Source organism: Grus americana, chromosome 1 (genome assembly GCF_028858705.1).
Source record: "Grus americana isolate bGruAme1 chromosome 1, bGruAme1.mat, whole genome shotgun sequence".
Lineage (NCBI taxonomy): Eukaryota > Metazoa > Chordata > Aves > Gruiformes > Gruidae > Grus > Grus americana.
This window is the reverse complement of record NC_072852.1, coordinates 196,449,707-196,471,439: the sequence shown is the minus strand read 5'-3', so window position 1 is coordinate 196,471,439 and position 21,733 is coordinate 196,449,707. Positions and strand designations below refer to the sequence as shown.

The window sequence follows — 21,733 nt, the reverse complement described above, 5'->3', positions numbered from 1 at the left end:
TACTGCTTTTTTCACCTGTTGAATTATTCTGACTTTGACGCTTCTGATCTTAAGGCATCCTTTTGGGAACTCTTTTGATGCCCTCCCTGTTCTGCAACATAGTACCTTTGGGGTTACAGAAGTCAATCCATTCAAGCTAAATGTTAAATCCATGTCAGTTCTGGGGCTGGATCCAGCTATCTGTCAACAAGTGGACCTCCCAGGGAGATGCCATACACTCAGCACTTGCAGAATACAACTCTAGAATTTGAAAATGCACTCAAACCCGCAGAGGTTTTGGCACTTCAAAGGCTTACATTTTGAATGATTCACTAATGCTAAAGCCCTTCATTTTGGACTGTCCAACCTGAGACAACTCCCAAGTCCAATATCCAAAACTACTGGACATGTTTGACATTCCAGGCATTGGTGAGTACAAGTACTCTCAGGACTTGTAACTTAATTACCCAGCTCTAATTTGTCTCATCTGACTTAAATCATCTCAAAGCAAGACATCTATTCTAAGCTTGTTCTCCAGATTCCTTGTAAAGTCAATGATGAGAAATACGTACCAGAAGTTCCTTTTTTCTCTCTGTTAAGCGCAGAAAGAGAATAGACAACTGACTCAGGCTAGAGGTCTGATTTTAAAACAGAGTATTTTGAATGGTGCTTGACTGAAGTACCAGTACGTGTCTCATTTTGCAAGGAAAAGCATGCAGTCGGAAGACATGCACAGCAGGAGTGTGAGGAGAGACAAGGAGAGGGAGAACATTGACTAAGAAATGGGCTAATACCCTAAAGCCAAGTACAACTTTGCTTAGAGAAGAATTCTCTGTCGCAGTAGAATTAAGACATTAGTTTTGCATATTAATAGCTGAAAGCTGTCTTCATCACAGGCAGTAACAGCACTTCAACTTGATTCAAGTTTGTTTAAATTCTTGCAAAAATCTGACCTTGATATATCAATGTAATTTAACTTAATGCTTTTCCTCTGTCATACCATGGGAACAATCGATCACAGGCAAGAGATGATGAGAGCAGAGAATGAAGACAAATGCACATTTTTGAAGAAAGTGAATGAGCTTCAGCAACTGGAAAAGAGTGTCTTGGCGATACCAGAACAAAGGCAGGCGGAAAGAAAAGCCTTTAGCACTGCCCCCAGGGAAATCTACATAGGTTTCAAAACAGCCTGCTGATAATTTGGTGTTTCTTAAATGTTTTTATTCCATAATTATCTCTTTTCAAGCAGAAAATTCCCCATGCCTCACTCCAATGTACGCTGTACATGTTCATTACAAATCTTTCCATCTTACTACTAGGCTGCAGTTGCGTAACAAAACAAAGATCAGAGTAGCTTTTGGTCCGAGACAGTGGAGAAATTGGCAAAGAGTCTTTGCTTCATTTCAGATTTTTCCCATGGCTTGTGGTGGAAGTCAGGCCATCAGTTTTCTTAGAGCAAAGTCCAAGGCTCTTAAGAGAATTCATTTCCCTTGCTTGATGTCTCAATTCCTGAGCTGTGTGTGGTCAAGAGTTGCTGCGGCACACACTGCGCACTCACTCCCCTGTGCAACTCAGTAGTGACCTCTCCAGCTGAAAGAAGGGTGGTGTCAGCACTAGCTCCTCAAAGAAATGTCACCAGCCTGCCTGTTCTTGATCCCCCAAACAGAGGGCTTCAGAAACGCTTCAAGTCATCCTGGGGCACGTGGGACGTGCAGTCTCCTTCTCATCATCTTGCATGTTGTTTTTGTCTATAGAAGCTCATCTCCTGCCACATCATTACTGAACCAAAGGACTTACTGGGTTTATTGGGGATTATTTTTTTTAATGCAGTTCATATTCAGTATCACTCTAATTACGGAAATGAATAACATTTTTAAAACAATAAGTGATGACTTCCTGTACAAACAATATCAACTTTCCTGATTCGGAATCTGTGTTTGTAAATAGCAACTATTTGTTCTCATCTACAGCATGCTAAGACATGGGAAACAGGCACCTCGGTGATCCACATGGAGCTAATATGGGAAATGGACTGACACAACGTCCTGCCACAGGAAACAATACGAAACTAGGAGGGACCCAAATTTTACAAATGTTTATTTCCTAAGCACCCACAAATTCATTTAAAATAAAATTAAACTCAAGAAAGGTAGTCTTCACAGAGGATTTTGTTATCCCCATCTCACCCCCGCCTGAGCCAGATAATTGAATTTCATGCATGTTCACAGAAACAATGACTTATATTAAGAGATTCCTTAAGTATTTTCTTTCCAAATGCTAGCACTACACTGATCAGAAAAGGTGAATTTTGGTACTCAGTATCTTGTTTCTTTTCAACCTATTCAACAGTTCTTCCTGAAATTGTAAATTTTTGGAGGACTAATGTACCTTTCCCCACCTTAGGGCAGAGTGACACTTTCAACAGGCACTAAGTGAGCAGTTACCTTGCAGCCTCCCTCCTTATCAGTAGTTTGCCTTAACTCTCATATGTGCTTACCTAGGACACAATCAATGCTTAAGTGTTAAGAAATTGGTTTTCAATCAAAAGGATTGCACAATTCAGAAAAATAAGATGCCAAAGAGGTCTAAGCTTGATACAGGTTTGTCCCTTAAACATTTTACTGGTTTTTGGCAAGTAAGGTAGGAGGAGAAACGTAATCTAATCCTATCTTCAACAGCGACATCAACATTTAATGACTAAACGTCCTTGAAGAAAAAATAAATAAATAAATAAATCAACAAACCCAAGACACTCAGGCAGCCTTCCTTAACTGATTATTGTGGGGGGACTGTACAAAAACTATTTTTTCAAAGATACGTTTCTCTTCTGTCACCATGGTGAATTATGCGCACAGCCTTGATATACATACATCTAACTGAGGATCCCTTTCAGATGCAAGCAAGCTATATACAATTTGGGAAGCAGTGAAGAGTTAGAAATACTGATTGTGTCTTCTATTTGTAAAAATTCAGTATCCAGAAAAATTAACACTTATAGCAAAGTGGGTTTAGCAGAGAGGTTTCTCAGTCAGTCACAACTATCCTTGCTCTTCTCATGTGGTGAATGGAGAGGATTATGGGTAAATCTCAGATAGAGATGACATCCAAGGTAGGTCCCATTTTGGGAAACTTGCAAAAGTCATCCAAGAAAATTGTAAGTTTTCCTAGGCAGCAGGAAATATTGGTCATACAATGAATAACCTACTTTGGTTATGCTTCCATGGATGCATCTGTAATCGGATATCTAGTGAATTATATTAAAATAGTTGGGTGAGAAAAACACTCTGTGGTATATTTCAGATGAAGGAAAGCAGGATGAACAGAATAAATTATTCAATAATTCTCAAAAAAGCAACACACAATAATGGGGGGAGCTATCTTATTTTCTATCACTGTAGTAAGACGTCCACTTCATTCTGCTTTTTCACAGCATCAGTCCCACTCTTCGTGTCACAAAACGAAAACAAAGGCTAATTCACTCTGATGTGAACTCGTTAGAAGCAGCAGACACATAATTTGGAAAACTTCCAGTTGCACATTCTCTGTAATATGGGCTTTCAAAATCTGTGAATCCTGATATTTAAGAGTAATCTATTGATTTTATTCTTTAAAAATCAAGAAAAACTAAAATATAAAATTAAATTAAATCCCTAAAGTGTGTATACCTTCTTCTTTTATTATTGTGTTTATTGATTCCAAGAAGTGTTTGATTAATATCCTGGAAGAAAATAGGATCAGAAAGCAATTTCTGTTATAGACTAACTGACCTAATTCCAGCATTTCCCATACATTACACAACACTTGTCTGCTGATCACAATTCTGTCTTTAGTTTGATTCCATTTATTCTAGAAGTTTACAATCTGTGCAACATGGACTACAGAGTACATTTTTGAATGTGACTTAACATGCAAATAGTATTTTTCTACAGCATGAGATAATTCAGTGATCTGGATAGACAGCTTCAGCATCCTCCAGGTGCCTAGAAATCTACAATCTTACACAGACACATTATCGTGGACATTGTACCAGATATATGGTTTTAATCAGTCATCATTCGATTCTGTAAAATATGATTTCTCTGATACCCATTTCACAGACTCACTTCTAGTCTACTTCCATGTGGAGTTCTATTTACTCCAGCAAACTGGTTGGATTGGGTTGTCTTCTTTCTTCATTTTTTCCTAACAGATAAAACACTAGCATTTGTATTTGCAAGCTCTGAGAAAGCAGATTTTATACATTAATTGTTAAATTATCACGACATTTTGCAAGGCTGAAAGTATCGCTCAAAATCCCGTATTTAAGCACAGCTGAACTGCCTTATTTATCCATTTTGCTGTATTAAGATGCAAATACCAAGAAGTGTTAAAAAACATAATCTTACCATTAATAAATACATAGACTGTAGATTCCTTCTTCTTTTTCGCTGGACTTGTTGGGTATTTGCAGCTATAGTTTCCAGTGTCACTTGCTTGAGTTCTGCTCAAGGTCAGACTGCTGCAGGACTGCTTCCCATTCCTTCCACAGGCATATTTAATTACTTTCAGCCTTTTGCTATCCTTACTTAGAGTTTCAGGCAAAGACCATGAATGAACCATTTCCCCCCTGCAAATACAGATAAGGAAGCAGAAACAATTATGTTGGGCTGCAATTATATAGCTCCAGTTCCCAAGCTTTCTTTTTTATTATATCAGGCTATTTCTGGGGTTCTCTTTTATCTGGTTTTCCAAAAACAACAACAGAAACAACAAAGAACTATTAAACAATTGCCATTGAAGTTCACTCCCCACCTTTCCCCACAACATAAGGTTTCATTTTTTTTTCTAATTTCAGTAACAAAAAAAGAAAGTGTCAGGTGTATGAACTCCCAGCCAAATTATCAGAATTCAACTCAGCTGGTTACCTGCAGGTGAGATTTAAAGTCTGGCCTGCTTGAACAACGTGCTGTGTGCCATTTATGCTCAGCTCAGGAACTTTTAATTTTGATCCTGAACTAGATCCTAGAAAAACAAAGAAAAAAAAATTAACAATGACAAGTCATCCTGTTCCCAGTTCATTCACGTTTATGATGCTATACTGGAAGGGGAAAGCCAAGAAAAGGGAATTGTCCCCCTTAGCACACACACTCTTTTGCTCTGAGCACAATCCTGCTGTCCTGACTCAGGGCTCGCATAATTTTCCACGAGAATTACTTATGAAAGAAAGTAGAAATGAAAGCTATGCAAGTTTCAGTCAATGACTTTGCTCTCAGATTGTTCACTGAGCATACCACAAAGAAAGTTCAGGACCTTGTGGCTACACATCTAACCAAGGAAGCATGCCCTCAAGCACCGCTGGCTGCATTTCCTTAGGAAACACCACCATGGCAGCCCCTTGGATGGGAAGGGCAAAAGTCAGCCACTTCCATGGCAAGAGCCACATACTGACCTCTGAGATACCAAACTCTCACTCAACTTGCTGCAAAGCTGGAGCTGCTCTGGAAGGAGTGAAAGGGGGTGAAGGATCTTTCCTTCCTGACTGAAGGTCACAGTGCTGTTACCGACTGTCCCTCACTGCAGGCTTCCTACCAGTGAAGTGGTGTCAAAAGGTAACTGGACAGCTCTACAATAAACTTTGAGAACAAGATCAAGGCACTCTCCAGACCAGATTTGCTGCTTGAGAAAGCAAGTATGCAAACATGGCCCCCGTCACGGCCAGACCATTCTGGTATGGGTGAAACCCTGGCTGTCAGTATAATGTGAGGTGGCTCAGGACACTCGAAAACATCCAGGCAGGCTTCTCACAGGCCATGTAAAGGCAATTTTTAGGAAGCCCATGAAAAAGCCCCATGGTCAGAAGACTAGAGGAACACCGAACCTTCCCCCTCATCAAACCAACAAGTGCTGGAAAGGCATAACATTTTATCTTTGCCCCATAATAGGCTGTGGCCACAAAAGCTTTCATGGCAAGCAGACAGAAATGCATGCCTTTGAGAAGAAACAATCCTTGATCCATCCCATTGCCCTCACACTGACAGCAAAGTGTTCCAGAAGCTAGGAACACAACAAGATAATATTTTGAAACAGTTAAAGTTGAAAACCAGTTGAAGTCTAAATTTGGACCCAAGTGCAATTTGTGAAGATTTCAGTGTTGTGAGAGAGGAGCAGAGAGTACCCCAGATCACTTTACGGCAAGAGAAAGTATTTCTTTGTCAACAGACGAGAGAAGCAGCATCACGTAAACACGGATAATGCAGATTTTCCACTAGAACTCAGTCAAGTACAGTTTCAGTTTAGCTATTTTAAGCCCTTCCAAGAGGTCTCTGCCACAGCCAAATACAAACAGCTGTATGCACCAAGCATAGTAGAAATATGTGAACCTTATTTGGCTGCTATGGATCACCCACTGGAAAGGCCTCCCTCTTTTGTTGACTATAGAAGGATCTTTCAGACACCAACTCTGGCTGAGATTGGTGACTAAATTTTGTCTGTATAAACTCTCCAAAGTCAATAGCTGCTGCAAATTCAACAGCTTTCACCCAACAGCCTCAGATTAGAGGCTGAATATCAAAACTTTGTTCTGAGATGTGGACTTGAACTCCTTCAGTCTGAGAAAGGCCTAGAAGCCAAGTCTCCACTTCTGGAGACAGATGCTAAATGTACAAGGATTTTGTACTAAAGGTAAAGAGGCACTGCCCTCATCTGCTGGTTTTTGGTTGGGTTTGGGTTTTTTTGAGGAGCCAGCTGTGCTCCATTTGTCGGTAAGTATTTCCTACTGATTCCCTATAACATCGGTGTAGACAAGAGGTCTAAATCATCTTCTGGGACTACCTAGCACAATCCATGAAAAGTAGCAAATAGCTTATTAGGTCTGCAAAACTGTTTGCTAGAGGTCTTCAGAGACCTGTTTCTCTTCCTTAGCAATACAGGAAATGTACACTGTAGGGGTTAACTAACTTTTAACTAACCTTTGGCATCTAAGTTAGTTACATTGATCTGCATTTTTCTTTTTAGCCCTGTATATCTTATTTAAGCTGTGGCTCCAGTGGTTTTCCTGTATATGCTATCATCCATCCCTACTGAAAACAAGATTTAAAGGGTACACTTAAACATAGACTTAAACTAAATTATAGCTCACTTGAACAGGCTTCAAGCAAGGGCATAAGAAGTTTTCAGAATAAAGAGGTCCTCTGAACTGCACCACAAATATTACCAGAAATTTGAATGGTGATACTGTACAAATACACAGACTTCCTCTGCTATTTGTCTAGACAATCGTACTTCTAACTAGAAATGAATATATTCTGCCAGCTGTTAAGAGAGGAGAAAAAAGATGCAGTAAATCTTTGAAGAAGCAATTTGTTATGTGATATATTGCAAACATACATTTTTCTCACCTACCATTTATGGATCTCAATTCTGAAATACTGTGTCTCCCAAAGAGCACACTATGCTTTTATGGGATAGTCTCCTGAAGATGCTTACAGTCTATGAGTCTACTCATTTGATGTTCTGAAATAATGTTCCTGAAGCTAAACACTGAGAAATTGAGATAAGACATTACAAGAGCTTAGACAGCTTCTTGAAGAGCAACCCAGGCACTTTGGTTGAGAGGGTTTGTCAATGTCCTCCCGCTAAACAATCTGACAGTTTCATGAAACTACCATGTTCCTGTATTTCATTCGTATTCCTCTCGTCATCCCAGAATTGGAGGCTCAGATGCTCTCCCAAGAAGGCAGTGTTTATGTCCAGCTTTATGAATTTAGTTCCTTACTTCAGGGAGCAAACTGGCCTCAAGCTTCCCTGAACTGCGCCTTATTTCAGGCTCTAGAAAAGCTGGAAGCGTGCAATGGTGTTTACAAACAGTTCAATATGTATAAAAAAAACATCGGTAGTGGTCTGCTGGAGGAACCCATCAGGATCAGAGCCTGGCTTCTAAAGTTGCAACACTCAGCCCGGTTGCTGGAGAGCAACGTGTAGGTTGCTGCCAGTGTAAAACTGATGGAAAGGTGGAAAATCCATGTGAGTGAGAGGCACTGAGAGCAAGGCAGAAGATCAAGTCTGCAGTGCCTGCTCATGACTGCGCTGCTGAGTGCTCAGTTTTGCTCAGCACTGGCACCAGCACCCTGCCCAGGAGCAAAGCCAGCCATGCAGCACCATGCCCACACCTGACCCGTGCCGAGACGAGGAGACCAGCCCTGGGAATGCGGGCTGCTGTTGTTTTCAAAGTCTGCCAAAGGTCAAGGGCAAGAAAATATTATAAATTTTGCAAATGTTTCTCTTGATAACTCTACGGTGATATAAGCAAAGATGTCCACATGAAAATCTCAAGATCTATCTTAAATTAAGCACACAAAACAAGATTGCCTGGAAGCGTGTATGTCAGATCATCTGCCTCAGAGTTATTAAAATGAAATGAAAACCAAACCAAAACAAACCAGATTTTTTTTCACCCCATCCTGCAGGCAAAAAAGAAACACAGATGTACTGGATACATATTCAAGCATTTGCCCTTTTACACATATTATGTATATCTCAAAGACACCGCAGTATTTGTAAATATTGTGGGTGGGATCTTAAGCAGCGCTGAGTGTTTGTCTAACTTTGTTCCCATTGATATAAGCCAGTTTCATCATTGATTTCAAGTACATTTTAGCCACTTAACTCCAGTAGTTAATCATATTAATATTCAAGACCTAACATCAGTGTATTTGGCCTGATATATCAGATTTTTTATATATTCATTTATTTAGTTTTTCACTGACAAAAAGCTGAAGTAAAAGATCTTATTTCAAGCCAATATTGTTGCTTTTACAAGTATGTGAAACAATGCTTTTACCAGCAAGATGCTAAGTCTCGAAGAAAAATAGCTTTATTTGACGTCCTATCTATTCATGGGTCATTAGCTTCCTTACGTTTTTAAACGCTTCAAAACTGATGCAGAGTACAAACGCAATAGAGTTTGACATGTTTACCAGAAAAGAAAAAGGAAGGAGAATAGCAGGGAAATTCCTACTGTCAATATTTAGAAGCGGATTATGCCTTCTGTGTACCTTCTCTGAGCATTTTACTTGACACTGTCTTTTCTGAAGGGTCATGGCTCAACAGGACGCGTTCACTTATCATTGTGCCTGTCACTAAGCGACCATCAGCAGCCTACCCTCACACTGACCTACATTGGGGGGGTGCAACTTCTTTTCATGTGACAACAAGAGAACTAATTAATCCTGATAACTGAGGAATCTCCTCCCATAGGGGAGGGGGTGATTTTTTTGGCATACTTTATTTGTTTCGGAAAGCTTATTAGATAGATGTGAAAGTCAGTCAATAGGGCTGCTTAATTAATAAGCAAACATTAATTTAGATTGCAAAAGTTTTTAAAAACATTAATGAGGAAACAATCTACATTGCAAAAGTTAGCAATTCTGTCTAAAATTAGGCAAGGACTTTTTTTTTTTTAAAGAAAGCAGAGGGTATAATCTGTAATTTGCAAAGGAACAAAAGATTAAACTTTCTTCAATTATTTTCTGTCTTGCAAAAAAGGCGATGCTCTTCCTGAATGAAGTAAACAAATTTTTTAATTACCTGTTAACCAAAACCACTGATTACAAGTAATTAAAAAAGATAAAATGAATGACTATACATATATATTTTCCAATACGATGTGTGAATTCAGTTCTACAGACATCTGAGTAACCATGCCCACATGATCAACCTTCCACTTATTTTAGGCTAACCCTCAATTTCTCCTAAAAGGATAGATCGGTTGAACTTAAAATTGAGACTATGTTCTGGATTATTGCTTCCATTCTGATTTTTCCAGCTTCTACTTTTAAATTTCCTTTTATACACTTTGAATTTCTCCTACCTTTGACTAAAGAAAGTAAACCCAAAAGCTAGCTCTATAGCTTAGTTTAAAAAAAAAAAAATATCAGAAGTTATGAGAAATTTCCTTGAAGTTAATAGGTTTGGTAGCCTTTACTTTTAACATCTTTTTCATAATTTGAGGCTGAGTGACTCTCTTCCAACCACTCCAGTTACACGTTGACTAATCTTTTTTCACCTGCACAATGAGAGGTTAAGGAGAACGATCAGTTTATCTTTGCAACTTCAGTGTATACAAAGAATCTGACCTTCTGGGTTTAAAGTGCCATCTGTGGGCAATAAAGTTATCCATCATGAAGTAATTGTTTCAGTCATTGTTGGATTTCCACGTGTTTTAAGGCTTGTTAAACATAACCGACCCTTTGTGGGTTTTACCATCAAATATCATTTCCTCCTGATTCAAACACATTCAGCAAAAATGTATTTTGTAGAGGACACTCCTGAACTGGAAAGAGAGTGCACATGATTTCTTAATAGGGTTTTCACCTTTCTGTGCTCCTTAAAACACGGGTCATGCAGCCCAGGACTTTACTCTTGCTTATGAGCACTTCCTTATGAGTCATCCCATTGAAGGGAATAGGAAAACCCACATGTGTGTAACTAATAAGCAATTGCAGAATCCAGCCAAAATGCTTAGGAGGATTGCTGTACCCAGTGGGTTGACTTTCAGTGCATCTCCAGTGAAAATGAGCTGACTCTGATCTGCAGCAGCACCTTAACCAGAACATGGCCACCAGCTAACCTCATACGGGGCATACAGCTTTACTCCATTTGGTAAGGAAATCTGCATTATTGATATTTTTCTTTATTTCAGACCTCTTCTTGGCAATTACTGTGCTACCAAATCTTCCAAAGGTACCTCAGGCCATTTTGTGAGTAAATATAACTTTTTTTTTGGTCAAACAGTTGTACCTATCTATAATAATTCCAATTGCACCATCACATCACTCTAAAAAAGAGAGAGAAAAAGGAGCTTGTGGTCAACTCTGACGAGCCATTTAAAGTTTTGATTTACATCTGACCATAAGGAGAAATATTGACCAAAAGGTCCTCCTAGTTCAATCAACACTGAGATTCTCATCAGCATCAATACTTGCATTTATAAGTCAAGAAAACTTCTAGGCAGAATTGTCTCAAAATTTGAGTGGCTATTGGAAAAAAAACTTAGTTTTTTTCCTTCCTGAAGGGCAAAAGTCTGGCCTGGTCCTGCCACAGGGCTAGTGGGAGAACGGATCACTCGGGATAATCAAGCTTTCTACTTCTGTGACTGCTGGTGGCTGGGAAGAACTGCTACTGTAAGAAGCTACTCTTCCCCCTCCACGGCAGCAATAGCCCCTATTTCATCTCCGTTGCTTGGGTTTCTAGTGCTCAGGCACAGGCAAAGCAGGCAGCGCAGTCTGGTTCCTGCACCCAGAGGTAAAAGCACCATCTCCATTGCCTGTACTTAGAAACAGCCTCCAGGAAAAACCTACAGTGCCAAACCATGAGCCATCCTGAGGTTCAAAGCAATATCTCCAGGTCTTTCAGATGCCATCTAGGTTCCCATCCTAAAGGAAACCTCACAGTCCTTCATACACCTAATTTTGTACTACTTCTCTGAAGCAAATCCAAACATCCCATCTAAAATATGCAGAAGAGAAACTAAGACAGTTTATCTGTGAGATACCAAGGACGTATGCCAATGTTCCAAGCTGACATCGACAATTGTCCACACGAGCAAGCTCATAATCTGAAGCAGCAAAACGTAACCACTATTTCTGTGGAAGCAGAGCTTTGCAGGTCAACTAAGGGCCACGGGGACTTGCAAGGGTTAACAGACATGGGTTCTTGGACTCTAAGGTAGCTTTGTCCCTGTTTCCTGTTTGCTCTTGTGCAGAGGGGCACCATGTGTGCTGGTACATAGCCTGGTACGCAGCCGGCAAACAGGAACACGCTCAGGGCAGGAGAAACCGTTCAGGCTGTCTCACTCCTCAACAGAACTATCACTCACGCATGCCTTTGTTGTGACTGAAATGTGTTCTTGTTTGCTTTCAAGATCAAGAAAATTGTTGGAAGCTGTTTACTTACAAAGTACACATTGATGCATAAAAATAATCAATTCATTGATTTGTCCCTTCCAGGTTCAGAGGCATATTCTGATTACCCGGTCTGATGTTCTGCAACACGTGCCCAGTGATTTCTGGATCAAATGCTTAAATCTGATTAATCTCAACTATAATTTGAGAATTTAAAGTACCATTAGGACATAACAGTCAGCCAAGAAAATGAGTAAGTTAATAGATGAGAAAGCTGGGCTGCTGTATGATACAGCATCGTAATAGAGCCTGAACAGCATAAGGTTTATCACAGTAGATTAGAAGAGTCGTGGGCAGACTAAAATGCCTTGACCCTGACTCCATGCCCTGGAAACAAAAATCAGTCAGCAGGGCAAATGGGTACGCTACCACCCACGTAAGGTCTTCACAGACACAGAAAGATGTGTATGTCTATTATTTGAGCAAGTGTGTCTTCCCCTCTTGGTTCTGGATCTCAAAGCAAGTGATAAGAGTTTATTTACTATCTGTATGTGTTTGCTATCCGTAGATGTGTATACACACTGATACAAGATTAGATGCTATAGAGGCAAAGCATAACACCCGGTAGCTAAAAATAGAGCAAGTACAATTCTGATAGCACTTTATTAACACTTCTGAGCAGTACACACTACCATGCCAATATAGTCAATAGCTGTAAATATAAACAAATATGTATTTCCCCAGTAATTCACAATATTTCACCAGTATTTGTCCTAGCTAAGTCAGGCAGTGCTTACAGAAGCCTGTGGTAAAGCCGTTCTATTAAAGAGCAGCTGTGGGGGGGGTTCACTTAAAAATTTATATGTAGAAATTTAACAAGCTGAAATGGCAGTTGGTTATTTGAAATAAATCTGGCTCCAGTTACTACCAATTGAAATTACTACCATTTCCATCATACCTGGGCAGCCAAGGCCACATAGTTCAGTGCGCTGTGCCCACGCAACACCTGCTTGAAGGCACTTGCTCCATCAGCTTGTCAAAACATTGTGTCCTGTCTGCCCTAAAGTCACCAAGTGACTTTTGTGCATGAGCATGGGAACTTTACATAATGCCAGTTAAAAATAAATTTCAAAATTTAACATTCAGAGAACCTGAGGAAAAAAAAAAAGCTTGTTTTCTCTTTTGTCCATCCAATTTTAATAACTCTAGAAACTTAACATCTGAAATGAGCACCTTTGCCACTATCTAGCCTAGCAAAGGTGCTCATTTCATTAGCTATATAAGGAGAAAATTACAGAGAAGTAAACCCAGCCATAATCGCAAATTTTTTATTTCCCATTGAGCATATGGAATTGAAAATGTGAATCCAAATGTACAGCCTAACCGCCTCCATTATGAATCCTCATGGGATCATCACTTTGGCAAACCAGACCAAGGGGGCCAAATGCACATATATATCGTGTGTGTTGAGAAAAGCAAGAGAAATATCACAGAGTGAATACTCAGCTTAAAAAACCAGGTCTGCTGAGGCTGTTCCCAGCAAGGACTGGTCATACAGAGCTAGGCTGTAGCGATACCATCACAGCCACGTTCAGCGTGGGTCGGTGTGGCTCACACACCCCTCCACCCCAACGTGCCTGTCCCTGCTCAGGCCGTTGTGGATGATAAGCGGTTGCGACTCCATCCTGCCCATCCAAAAGTGATATTGTGTGATCGGCCGCTGGCATACACCCAGGAGTATGGTTTCACGCCTCCACACACGATTACGCCTGCGCTGCGTCGGAGTGTAGGAAGCCCTGGCCGTATTACGTCTGTGAGCCATCAGATGTACTCTATCCCTTACTGACATGCGTCAGCACCCACTGTGCCTCTGCTCTAATTCCACCGGGACAGACCCCAGCACACAATCATCAGTCTGATAACTTTTGAGGAAAGTTAATTCCAGTAACTAATGTAGTAGAAAAATACTGATATAAAGACAAAGAAAGTACACTAAAACTAGACACAAAAATAATTTAAAATTCCTATATAGACTAAGGGGGTAAATTTTCTTGACCAAATTCAATTTATTTACCAACTTGATACTTAAGAGTTGTTACAGATTCTTTGACAGGAAAAAATTAGGCAATATAGTAAGACTGAATTGGAAGACTATTGCATATAGATGTCTAAGCGGACAAACTGCCTACCTGCCAGTAACCTGCCAGCTCAGCAAGAAACACAGGCCTATCAAATCCATTTGGGGCTGTGCTACTCATTAAGCTGTGCACACAGAAATAAATTAGGAACTAAATAAAAGAAAACATAAAGCAAAGTTGCAGGATTTCCACTTTGCTGAAGGCTGCCAGTTATTATTTCCGATGCTCCATCATTACGGCTGAACTGTCTTGTAACGCTCCAAGAAAAAAAAAAGTCGGGAACTGACTTTCCATCCACCCTACTTTAACCTATAAAACAGAGCTATGAGCAAAAGCCCTGGGTTCAAAACAAGGGAAAATAACTAATGCGACACAACAATTTAAACTAGAGAAGTGAGAAGAACCAGATCAGTCTGCATAGAGGACTCCCTCGTAATGGCTCCAGAGGCTAAACCCATTCTGCAGTTCAATGACATCTAAACCACAAAGTCTACGGTAGGTGCACAAGCAGAAAGCTCCTGGCAAGTTTGCCTATGACTTGGTTTACATTGGGAAATTATAATCATTAATACTTGTAAAATAGATTACAACAAATGTTAATTATAGCACTGCATGAAACAAAGAAAGGTAGGTTTTCACCCCAAATTCTACCAGCACAACAGAAGAAGAAAATTCTCTGTATTATACAGTATAATGCAATTTAATCCCACTATTTTATATCCATTTGCCATAAACATGGACAACACTTAAAGTCTGGCAGACACTAATTTTAGTTTCCTTGACCCTCAATCCCACAGTTTCTTAGTAAATAATAGTGGATTTTAGACCAGACTAAAAAAAAAAAATCCTCTGTGGAGAATTTTATAATTTAACTGCTTCTTGCAAGGTTCCTTGAACCTCCCCTGAAGATCAGATGTTGGACACCGCCAGAGACATGACATAGACCTAACAGAGCCCTTGGTCAGATCCAGGATGGCAACTCTCACACTTCTGTTAACATTAGTCCATGGTGATCCTGATGAGAGGTTTTTTCACAGAAGAATGAGAATGGGAACAAAAGGGGAGAATTCCTTTTTTGCTCGGTAGCAGGGAAGAATCCCACAGGAAGGATGCTTAAGCGAACTATGTGAAATTGTGAAATTCCTCTCATGAAACGCCCTCACACTCATCCCTCGCCACTCCCCACGCACTAAGCAGGGGGTCCTGTTCCCAGAGCACAGGCTTCCCGAGGGAACTTCCGAGGAGCAGAGACATCTGCTCAAGGGTCCGTGGCTCTGCGAGGGCCACTGTGCCCTGCCCGCTCCACCCCCGCTTCCGGGCATGGCACGGAAATAATTTCACCACATTGCCACAGAATCTTCAGCCCACAGAAGTCCTAGGGACAGCTTCCTTCAAACCACTTCCCCATCCTTCAGCTTCTCTAACGGCAAAGAGCACCTTGTTTCAAGGTCATAGCTCCAAAAGAGGGAATATGACTTAACAGGGATTGCATTTACGAGTGCTTAGTGCCACATATCAGAGAACTGTAACTCCATCATCTAGAAAAGTATTGCAATCATGCAAACAGAAATCAGCATCAACGTCATCACGCTGGACTGTGTTCTGTCTAAACGTGTTACAGGGGTGACTTGACATTGTGGATATGGACAAATTGATTTTGGTAATGAAAATCAACCGGGACTTGATGGAAAAACAAAGATAGTAAAATCAGGTCACCGTGAACGTGAATCTTTTGCTTCTCCATTAGTACAAGCTAAACAAAATTCTGGGAAAGATGATGAATAAATGTTAACTGTTTCACAAGCATCTATAACAGTCTTGAATAATACAGATGCGTCACTAGCAAAATCATCCTCCTCTTCATCATTAGGCTGGCACATTTCCACCCACGGTGCCACAGAAAATTCCAACCAAATGCCAAATATGACATAATACAGAAGGAGCAGTCATCCACACTCCCAGTCTAAGTTTCTGCATATATCTCAATGGCTCAAGACTTAAGTTTCAGACAGAAGTACCTCTGAAATGTATAGTTTCAAATCTCTTTCCCCACACCCTTGTATTTATCCATCTGTTATCACTTTGCTTAGTTCCAGCATGAATTCATTCTGCCGATCACACAAGGCATGATATTGTGCCGTGCTTGGCTTTGGAGAGAGAACTAATGCCTGTATTTTCACTTTTCAAACTGCTGTTTGCAGCATATCTAACTTTTTCTTTTAACTATCAGGATTTGTGCAGTGCTGACCTCAAACCATGGGGGAATGAAACAGGAACTTCTGCACCTTGATAGAAGAAAACTGTGTGGGTGCCTTCCTGACAGTCACTGGACCAATTTTAGGATGAACGGTCCCCACGTAGTGGATTAAGAAGTCAGGCCATTCCCAACTGGGAATGCTTGTGACAGGTTGTTTCTCAGTTGCAGGAATATGTGTAGTAAGGATGCATCACAAGGGTAGAGAGAAATGCTGTCCCTGGGTGGAATTCATGCTCAAATATGCACAGAAACATTTCCCCACAATCTTACAAATGTTGATGGAGGACAAAAAGAGACTGCTGGGGGGGGGGGGATGGCGGGGGGAAGTGAGATCTAAAAATAAAACATGTCTGTGAATGGAGCAGTTTGCAGTTTGCTTTCACACCAATAGGAGAGAGTTGCCTCCAAGAGCAGAGGTGGCTGTGGTAGCTGGGCATCCTACGCTTCATGGCAAAGCTACTCTTGTAGCCATCTCGCTTTCCTCTGCCTGTGGGGCTGCAGCAGGAAGTCCTAGCCCCTAACTTCGGGAGATTCAAAGGGACGGTTTGCTGATAAAGCCCCACCACAGCCCCACTGGACACAGACTTCTGAAATGCCGAACCTTCACCCTCATCTGCTGAGCTTCTTCCTTTCCCAATCTCAGTCAGACATGAAAACCAGCAAGTTGATAAACATTGTGCTTGAAGTTTCCAAACCACATTAAAGTGTAGGGACTCAGCAACTGTCCTGAAAATCTGGACAATTTCCTTTTGTCCTATACACCCACACAGTGTGAAGGGCTACTGGTTTCAGTCTTTGAAGCATCTGACAAAAAATAGGCTTAGTTTGTTTGTTATTGTTCACATTAAAAAAAACCCACACCACCACCAAAGAAATCCTCAAATCTCCACAAAGGCAAGTTTTCAGAGTTTTAAATGTATCGGGTGCTTCTGGATATGAAGATCTTTACTAGGGCACAGGCCAAGTCCTGATTTCCACCATCATGAACCGTAAATCTAGAAGATGCTAGCCTAGCCCAAAGGAATTGCTCCAGGTTTACACCAGCTGTAAGAGAACGAAATCTAGCTTTGTGTGGAACAAACCACCTGTCTAGTAGAACATCAGTAAGTGATGTGATCTTCTTTAGCAATGACAAAAAGTTTGATACTTAAACCCCATGTACACATTTTTTTTAAAAAAACATATTATACAACAGGGTCTAACTCTTCTGCCTTATGTGAATGTAGTCTAGAATTTTTAAGGGAGCCCAGTTTCCATGAAGATCCAGAAGAAGTGAGAAACCCAGGTCCATCAACATCTCCAGCCCCAATCCCAAATTAGACTGCGGTAGCTGTGTGCCTGTGCAGCTGTGACAGCTGAGTACTCAAATCAAACCGAAACCTTAACACATGAGCTTCCATGTGAATAGCACTTTCAGAGAAGTCAGGCTGGTTATTGTAAGAAATTAACCTCAGCGCTGATTAGATTTGACCTGGAATTTCTTCCTTCATTTTTTCCAGCTGACCATGAAATTGAAAAGTCCATCGTTCGCTGGGGATTTTGATGATCTAGTTCCACCTGGAATAACTGAGATTCATATAGCACTGTCCACAGACAAGATTGTAATAGAGTCTATTTATCTTCTAGCTGCTAATTGTGAAGTATTGCTTCTGTGTGGAAAGCTGGAAATACAGCCAAATTATCAGTTTATATTTCTGGGAATGTGGCCACATAATCCTCAATCCAGGCTGCAGAATCTGATCTTTTTGGGGTTTAAACCCAGTCCTTTGCATTCCCAAACACTATCGATTAAGATTATTGTCATACAAAGTCTAGGATTGGGAGATTGAACCTAATATGGCAACAACATTTTCATGTTGACCATTACGTGTACAGTCTTTAGCATAAATGTATGCAATATAATTTGTGGAATAAATATATACAAGCTATAAAGGAAACATATGCAAGTACCATGTAAAGCACAGACAAAAGAATTGTTCTTTCCCACGATAGTCAAAATATGTGTGTGCATAGAAATACAAAAGAGCTGAAGTGCCAAATACTCGCATGTCAAAGAAACATAATTTCCTTAATCTCGTTTTTCAAATGGGGATTCTCATGGATTCTAGCTTACATGTTGCTTTGGGGAAATTTAAATTATTAAATAGATCTATACAAGCTAAAAGAGTTCCTTCTGTCGCTTCCTTATGAAGCTCTCCAGTAACTCCTGAGCCACTATTTCTGTGAATCTCCTCCAGTACCTGTCAACAAGCAGAAGCTCAGCAGACACCTGCAGAGACTGAATTACAAGAGTGGACTATACGGCAGTGATGAATCAAGTTTCATCAAGAACGCTTGAAACGGGAAGTGCTGGAAAGCCTGAGTAAGAGTTTTAGGTAAATAGGCAGTGAAGGAGGGTGAAATGGGAAAAAAACATAGAGAGATGCATGGTACAAAACATCCCAGCACTTCACAAATAACTTTGAAATGTTCTGTGCAAAGGCAAGTACGGAGAGTTTTACCACTGACCCAGAAGAAGCATGATCAACATATCTGGGATGTCCAAATGAAGCTGTACAAGGACGATTTTCTTTTAAAAAAAAAAAAAAGAAAAAAGAACAAAATCCAAGAGTTTGAAAAAGGCTAAATTCTGATTTGGAACATAATCTCTTGTATATTTGGAGGCGGCGGGGGGGGGTGTGGGTGGGGTATGACTTTCTAGCAAACGTGTGGTAAAGGCACTCAGCCAAACTACACAAAAGCATCTTTCCAGCACCTACCGCACCTGAGCCAACCCCAGGATGCACGTCCCCACAGCCCAGCACCCAGAGCACCAGGTTTTTCCCTAAAGAAGCCAATTTTTTTCCCTTGAAATTGGTCTAGAGTGCACATGTCACTGACAGTCCCTGGAACAGGAAGGTGAACTAGGGTCTCTTACAGCCCCTGGCTCTCAGAGTCCACCTTCTCCCTGGGCAGTGGGTTTGCCATGATTTGCACAATGGAAAACCTTTCCGACAGGAAAGAGGAAGCCAGTCCCCCAGCATCGCTGGTCACTGCAGGAGCCCATGTGGGAGCGGGACGCAGAAGTTCAAGCTCAAGCTGTGAAGGAAGCCTGGCAAGGATTTGAACCCACATTTCCTGTATCCAGGGTGGGCGTCCAATGCTTGTGCCTATTTCATCCTGGGCATGAGAACCTCCTTGGCAGAGACAAATAATTTGGGGAAATTAGCACTTTCCTGGGGAAAAGAAAGAAAGAAAAAAAAAAAAAAAGAATACCTACATATCTATATCAAAGTTGATGAATCAGCACTTCCCGAGCAGGAAAACGTCTCGTCGGAGCGGCCCCGCCAGGTCTCCTCCCGGGCAGCCTCGGGACGCGGCTGCCGCCGGCCGGCAGCACGAGCAGCGCCCGGGGAGCACCGTGCCGGGGCCGCTCCCGTGGGCACGCCGGGCACCACGCCGCACCGGGGCCGCTCCCGCGAGCTCAGCGGTGCGGAGCAGACCCGAGCCCTTCGCCAGTTGCGCGGGGGAGAGTGGCGGGTCGGGCGGCCACACCGCTAGCTGCAGAAACACCGCGCTGCTCGGCGACTGGCCTCGGAACCCACCCCGGGCAGAGCTCGGTTTTTTCTTTCTCCACCCGGGATTCGCTCCCCCTCCCCGCCGCCCGCCAGGCCCAGCGGTGCTGCGCGGAAGCTGTCCACGGCTGCGCCCCGGGACGCACCTGGGAGCTCCGTGCGGGACATGGGGAGCCCGAGCACGGAAGGGCTGCGGGGTCGCCGATCCGCCCCGTGGGGCAGCCCCACAGGTCAGCGGGCCTGCGGTGCGATGAGCGCACGTGGGACCGGCCCTTGCCTGGCCCCCACGCACCCCTTCTCGCAGGTGACCAGCAACGCAACGCAGGGACGCATTCCCCACCACGGCGCTCCGACCCAGCAGGAACGGGTCCTCTCCCAAAGTAAAATAAAACTCGATTAAGAAAAGCAAGTATTTGCACTGATCCATCCCGACACAGGCAGCATCGCGGGATGCAGGCGCCGGCGAGCAGCTCCATCCCGCTCTCCTGAAAGACCCACGCCGGGTACCCGCGTGGCCACCCCCCGCAGGCAGCCCCGACCGATGCTCCGCCGTCCTGCCCGGGAGGGAGGCAGCGGGACCTGGATTTTTGCGAAGGAAACGGGCACCTTTTCAGCTTCACGGGCAGAACCGGGAGAGGCTGACACTTGGAAACAAAGCGGGGAGGAAAGAATCCTGCCCTGCAGCCAAGACATGCTTTCTTTCCATGATGCACCGGTTCGGACATCTCCCGGAGCGGCTGTCCCCCGTGCCCGGGAAAGACTCGCCTTCCCGCCGGCACCGCCGCCTTGCCCGGAGGAGGGGAGGCACCGCGGCTCCGCACCGCCAGCACCCCCGGGACGCTGCTCCCGGGGCGCTCCCGGGACACGCCGCCGGGGATCCGGGAGCTAACGACCGCTCGGGAGGCAGCGTTTCGCGACTCTCTGAAAAGCGGGGATCGCTTCCCCGGGCCCTGCCCAGGGGAGAGGGGCGGAGGGGAGGCAGGTGGCACCAGCCAACAAGCGGGGTGCGGCGGGGCCGGGCAGGGGCACGGGAGGCACCGCGGAGGAGGCACTTCGCTGGGGGCACGTCGCGGAGAGCCCGGCGCAGAGTGGGGGTTGGATGGGGCAGGGAGTCCCGGCGGACCCTTACCTGCGAGCAGCAGGGCAGCTCCCAGCAGCACGGTCCCTGAGAGCAGCTGGCGGGGCATGGTCCTGCCCGCGGGAACGCAGGGCTCTTCCCCTGCCGACGGCAGCGAGGCAGAGGCAGAGGCTCCGGCTGGGCTCCGACGGGCTCTCCTCGGTCCCGGGCTCCTCCCGCGGTGGCGGAGATAACGGCGCAGCGCTGCGCGGAATCCGCATCCAGCAGCCCCCGAGCCCTCCCCGCCCGCCCCGGCCCGCGGAAAGGGAGTGTCCGCAGCGAGCCGCCCTGCCAGCTTCACCTCCCGCGGACATCAATTACCAGCCAGCCCCAGCCCCGCTGATTTATAACTTCTCCACCCCTCACCACTCACCCCTCCGCCCCCCCCGGGCCACATCCTCCGCCGGGAGCACGCCCTCCCCGGGACGCGTCCCCCGCCCGCCGGCGGGCACGGGGTTGCTCCCCCGCGGGTCTCCCGGCCCCCGCGGAGCCCGGCCGTGCCCTCCCGCCGGAGCCCGGCGCTGGGGACTTTCCAGCCGCCGCGCTGCCGGGGCGGAGAGCGGAGCTCGCCTCCCGCACGCCGCTGGTCTTCTCCGGGGAAAGAGCGCACCGGACTTGCGAGTCCTGGACCAAACGCTGAGCGCTGAGGATCCCCGTCCCGCAGAGCCCCTCTCCTGCTCCGCAAGAAGACCCCGGCAGCGCCGCGTCCCGTCACCGGCTCCTGCGCCGGGGGCCAGGTCAGGCCGGTGCCGCACAGCCTTTCCCGGCTGCCGGCACGATGCTCGGAGAGCCCCAAAGCACTGCCCGTG

General features: G+C 43.9%; 1 protein-coding gene across 2 annotated transcripts in view; it reads right to left on the bottom strand.

The window, feature by feature from the left end:
• FLT1 (fms related receptor tyrosine kinase 1) overlaps positions 1-21,236 on the bottom strand; it is a 115,610-nt gene extending 94,374 nt beyond the window's left edge. The window contains exons 1-3 of one of the 2 annotated variants that reach the window (XM_054812701.1): positions 20,937-21,236; positions 4,884-4,980; positions 4,365-4,585 (exon numbers count right to left, since the gene is read on the bottom strand). In XM_054812701.1, coding sequence (XP_054668676.1) covers positions 4,365-4,585; positions 4,884-4,980; positions 20,937-20,994 — 376 coding nt within the window. In that variant the 5' untranslated portion in view covers positions 20,995-21,236. The remainder of the gene's footprint in view (positions 1-4,364; positions 4,586-4,883; positions 4,981-20,936) is intronic. The other variant, XM_054812702.1, reaches the window with a different exon arrangement.
• Between the last annotated feature and the right edge of the window lie 497 nt (positions 21,237-21,733).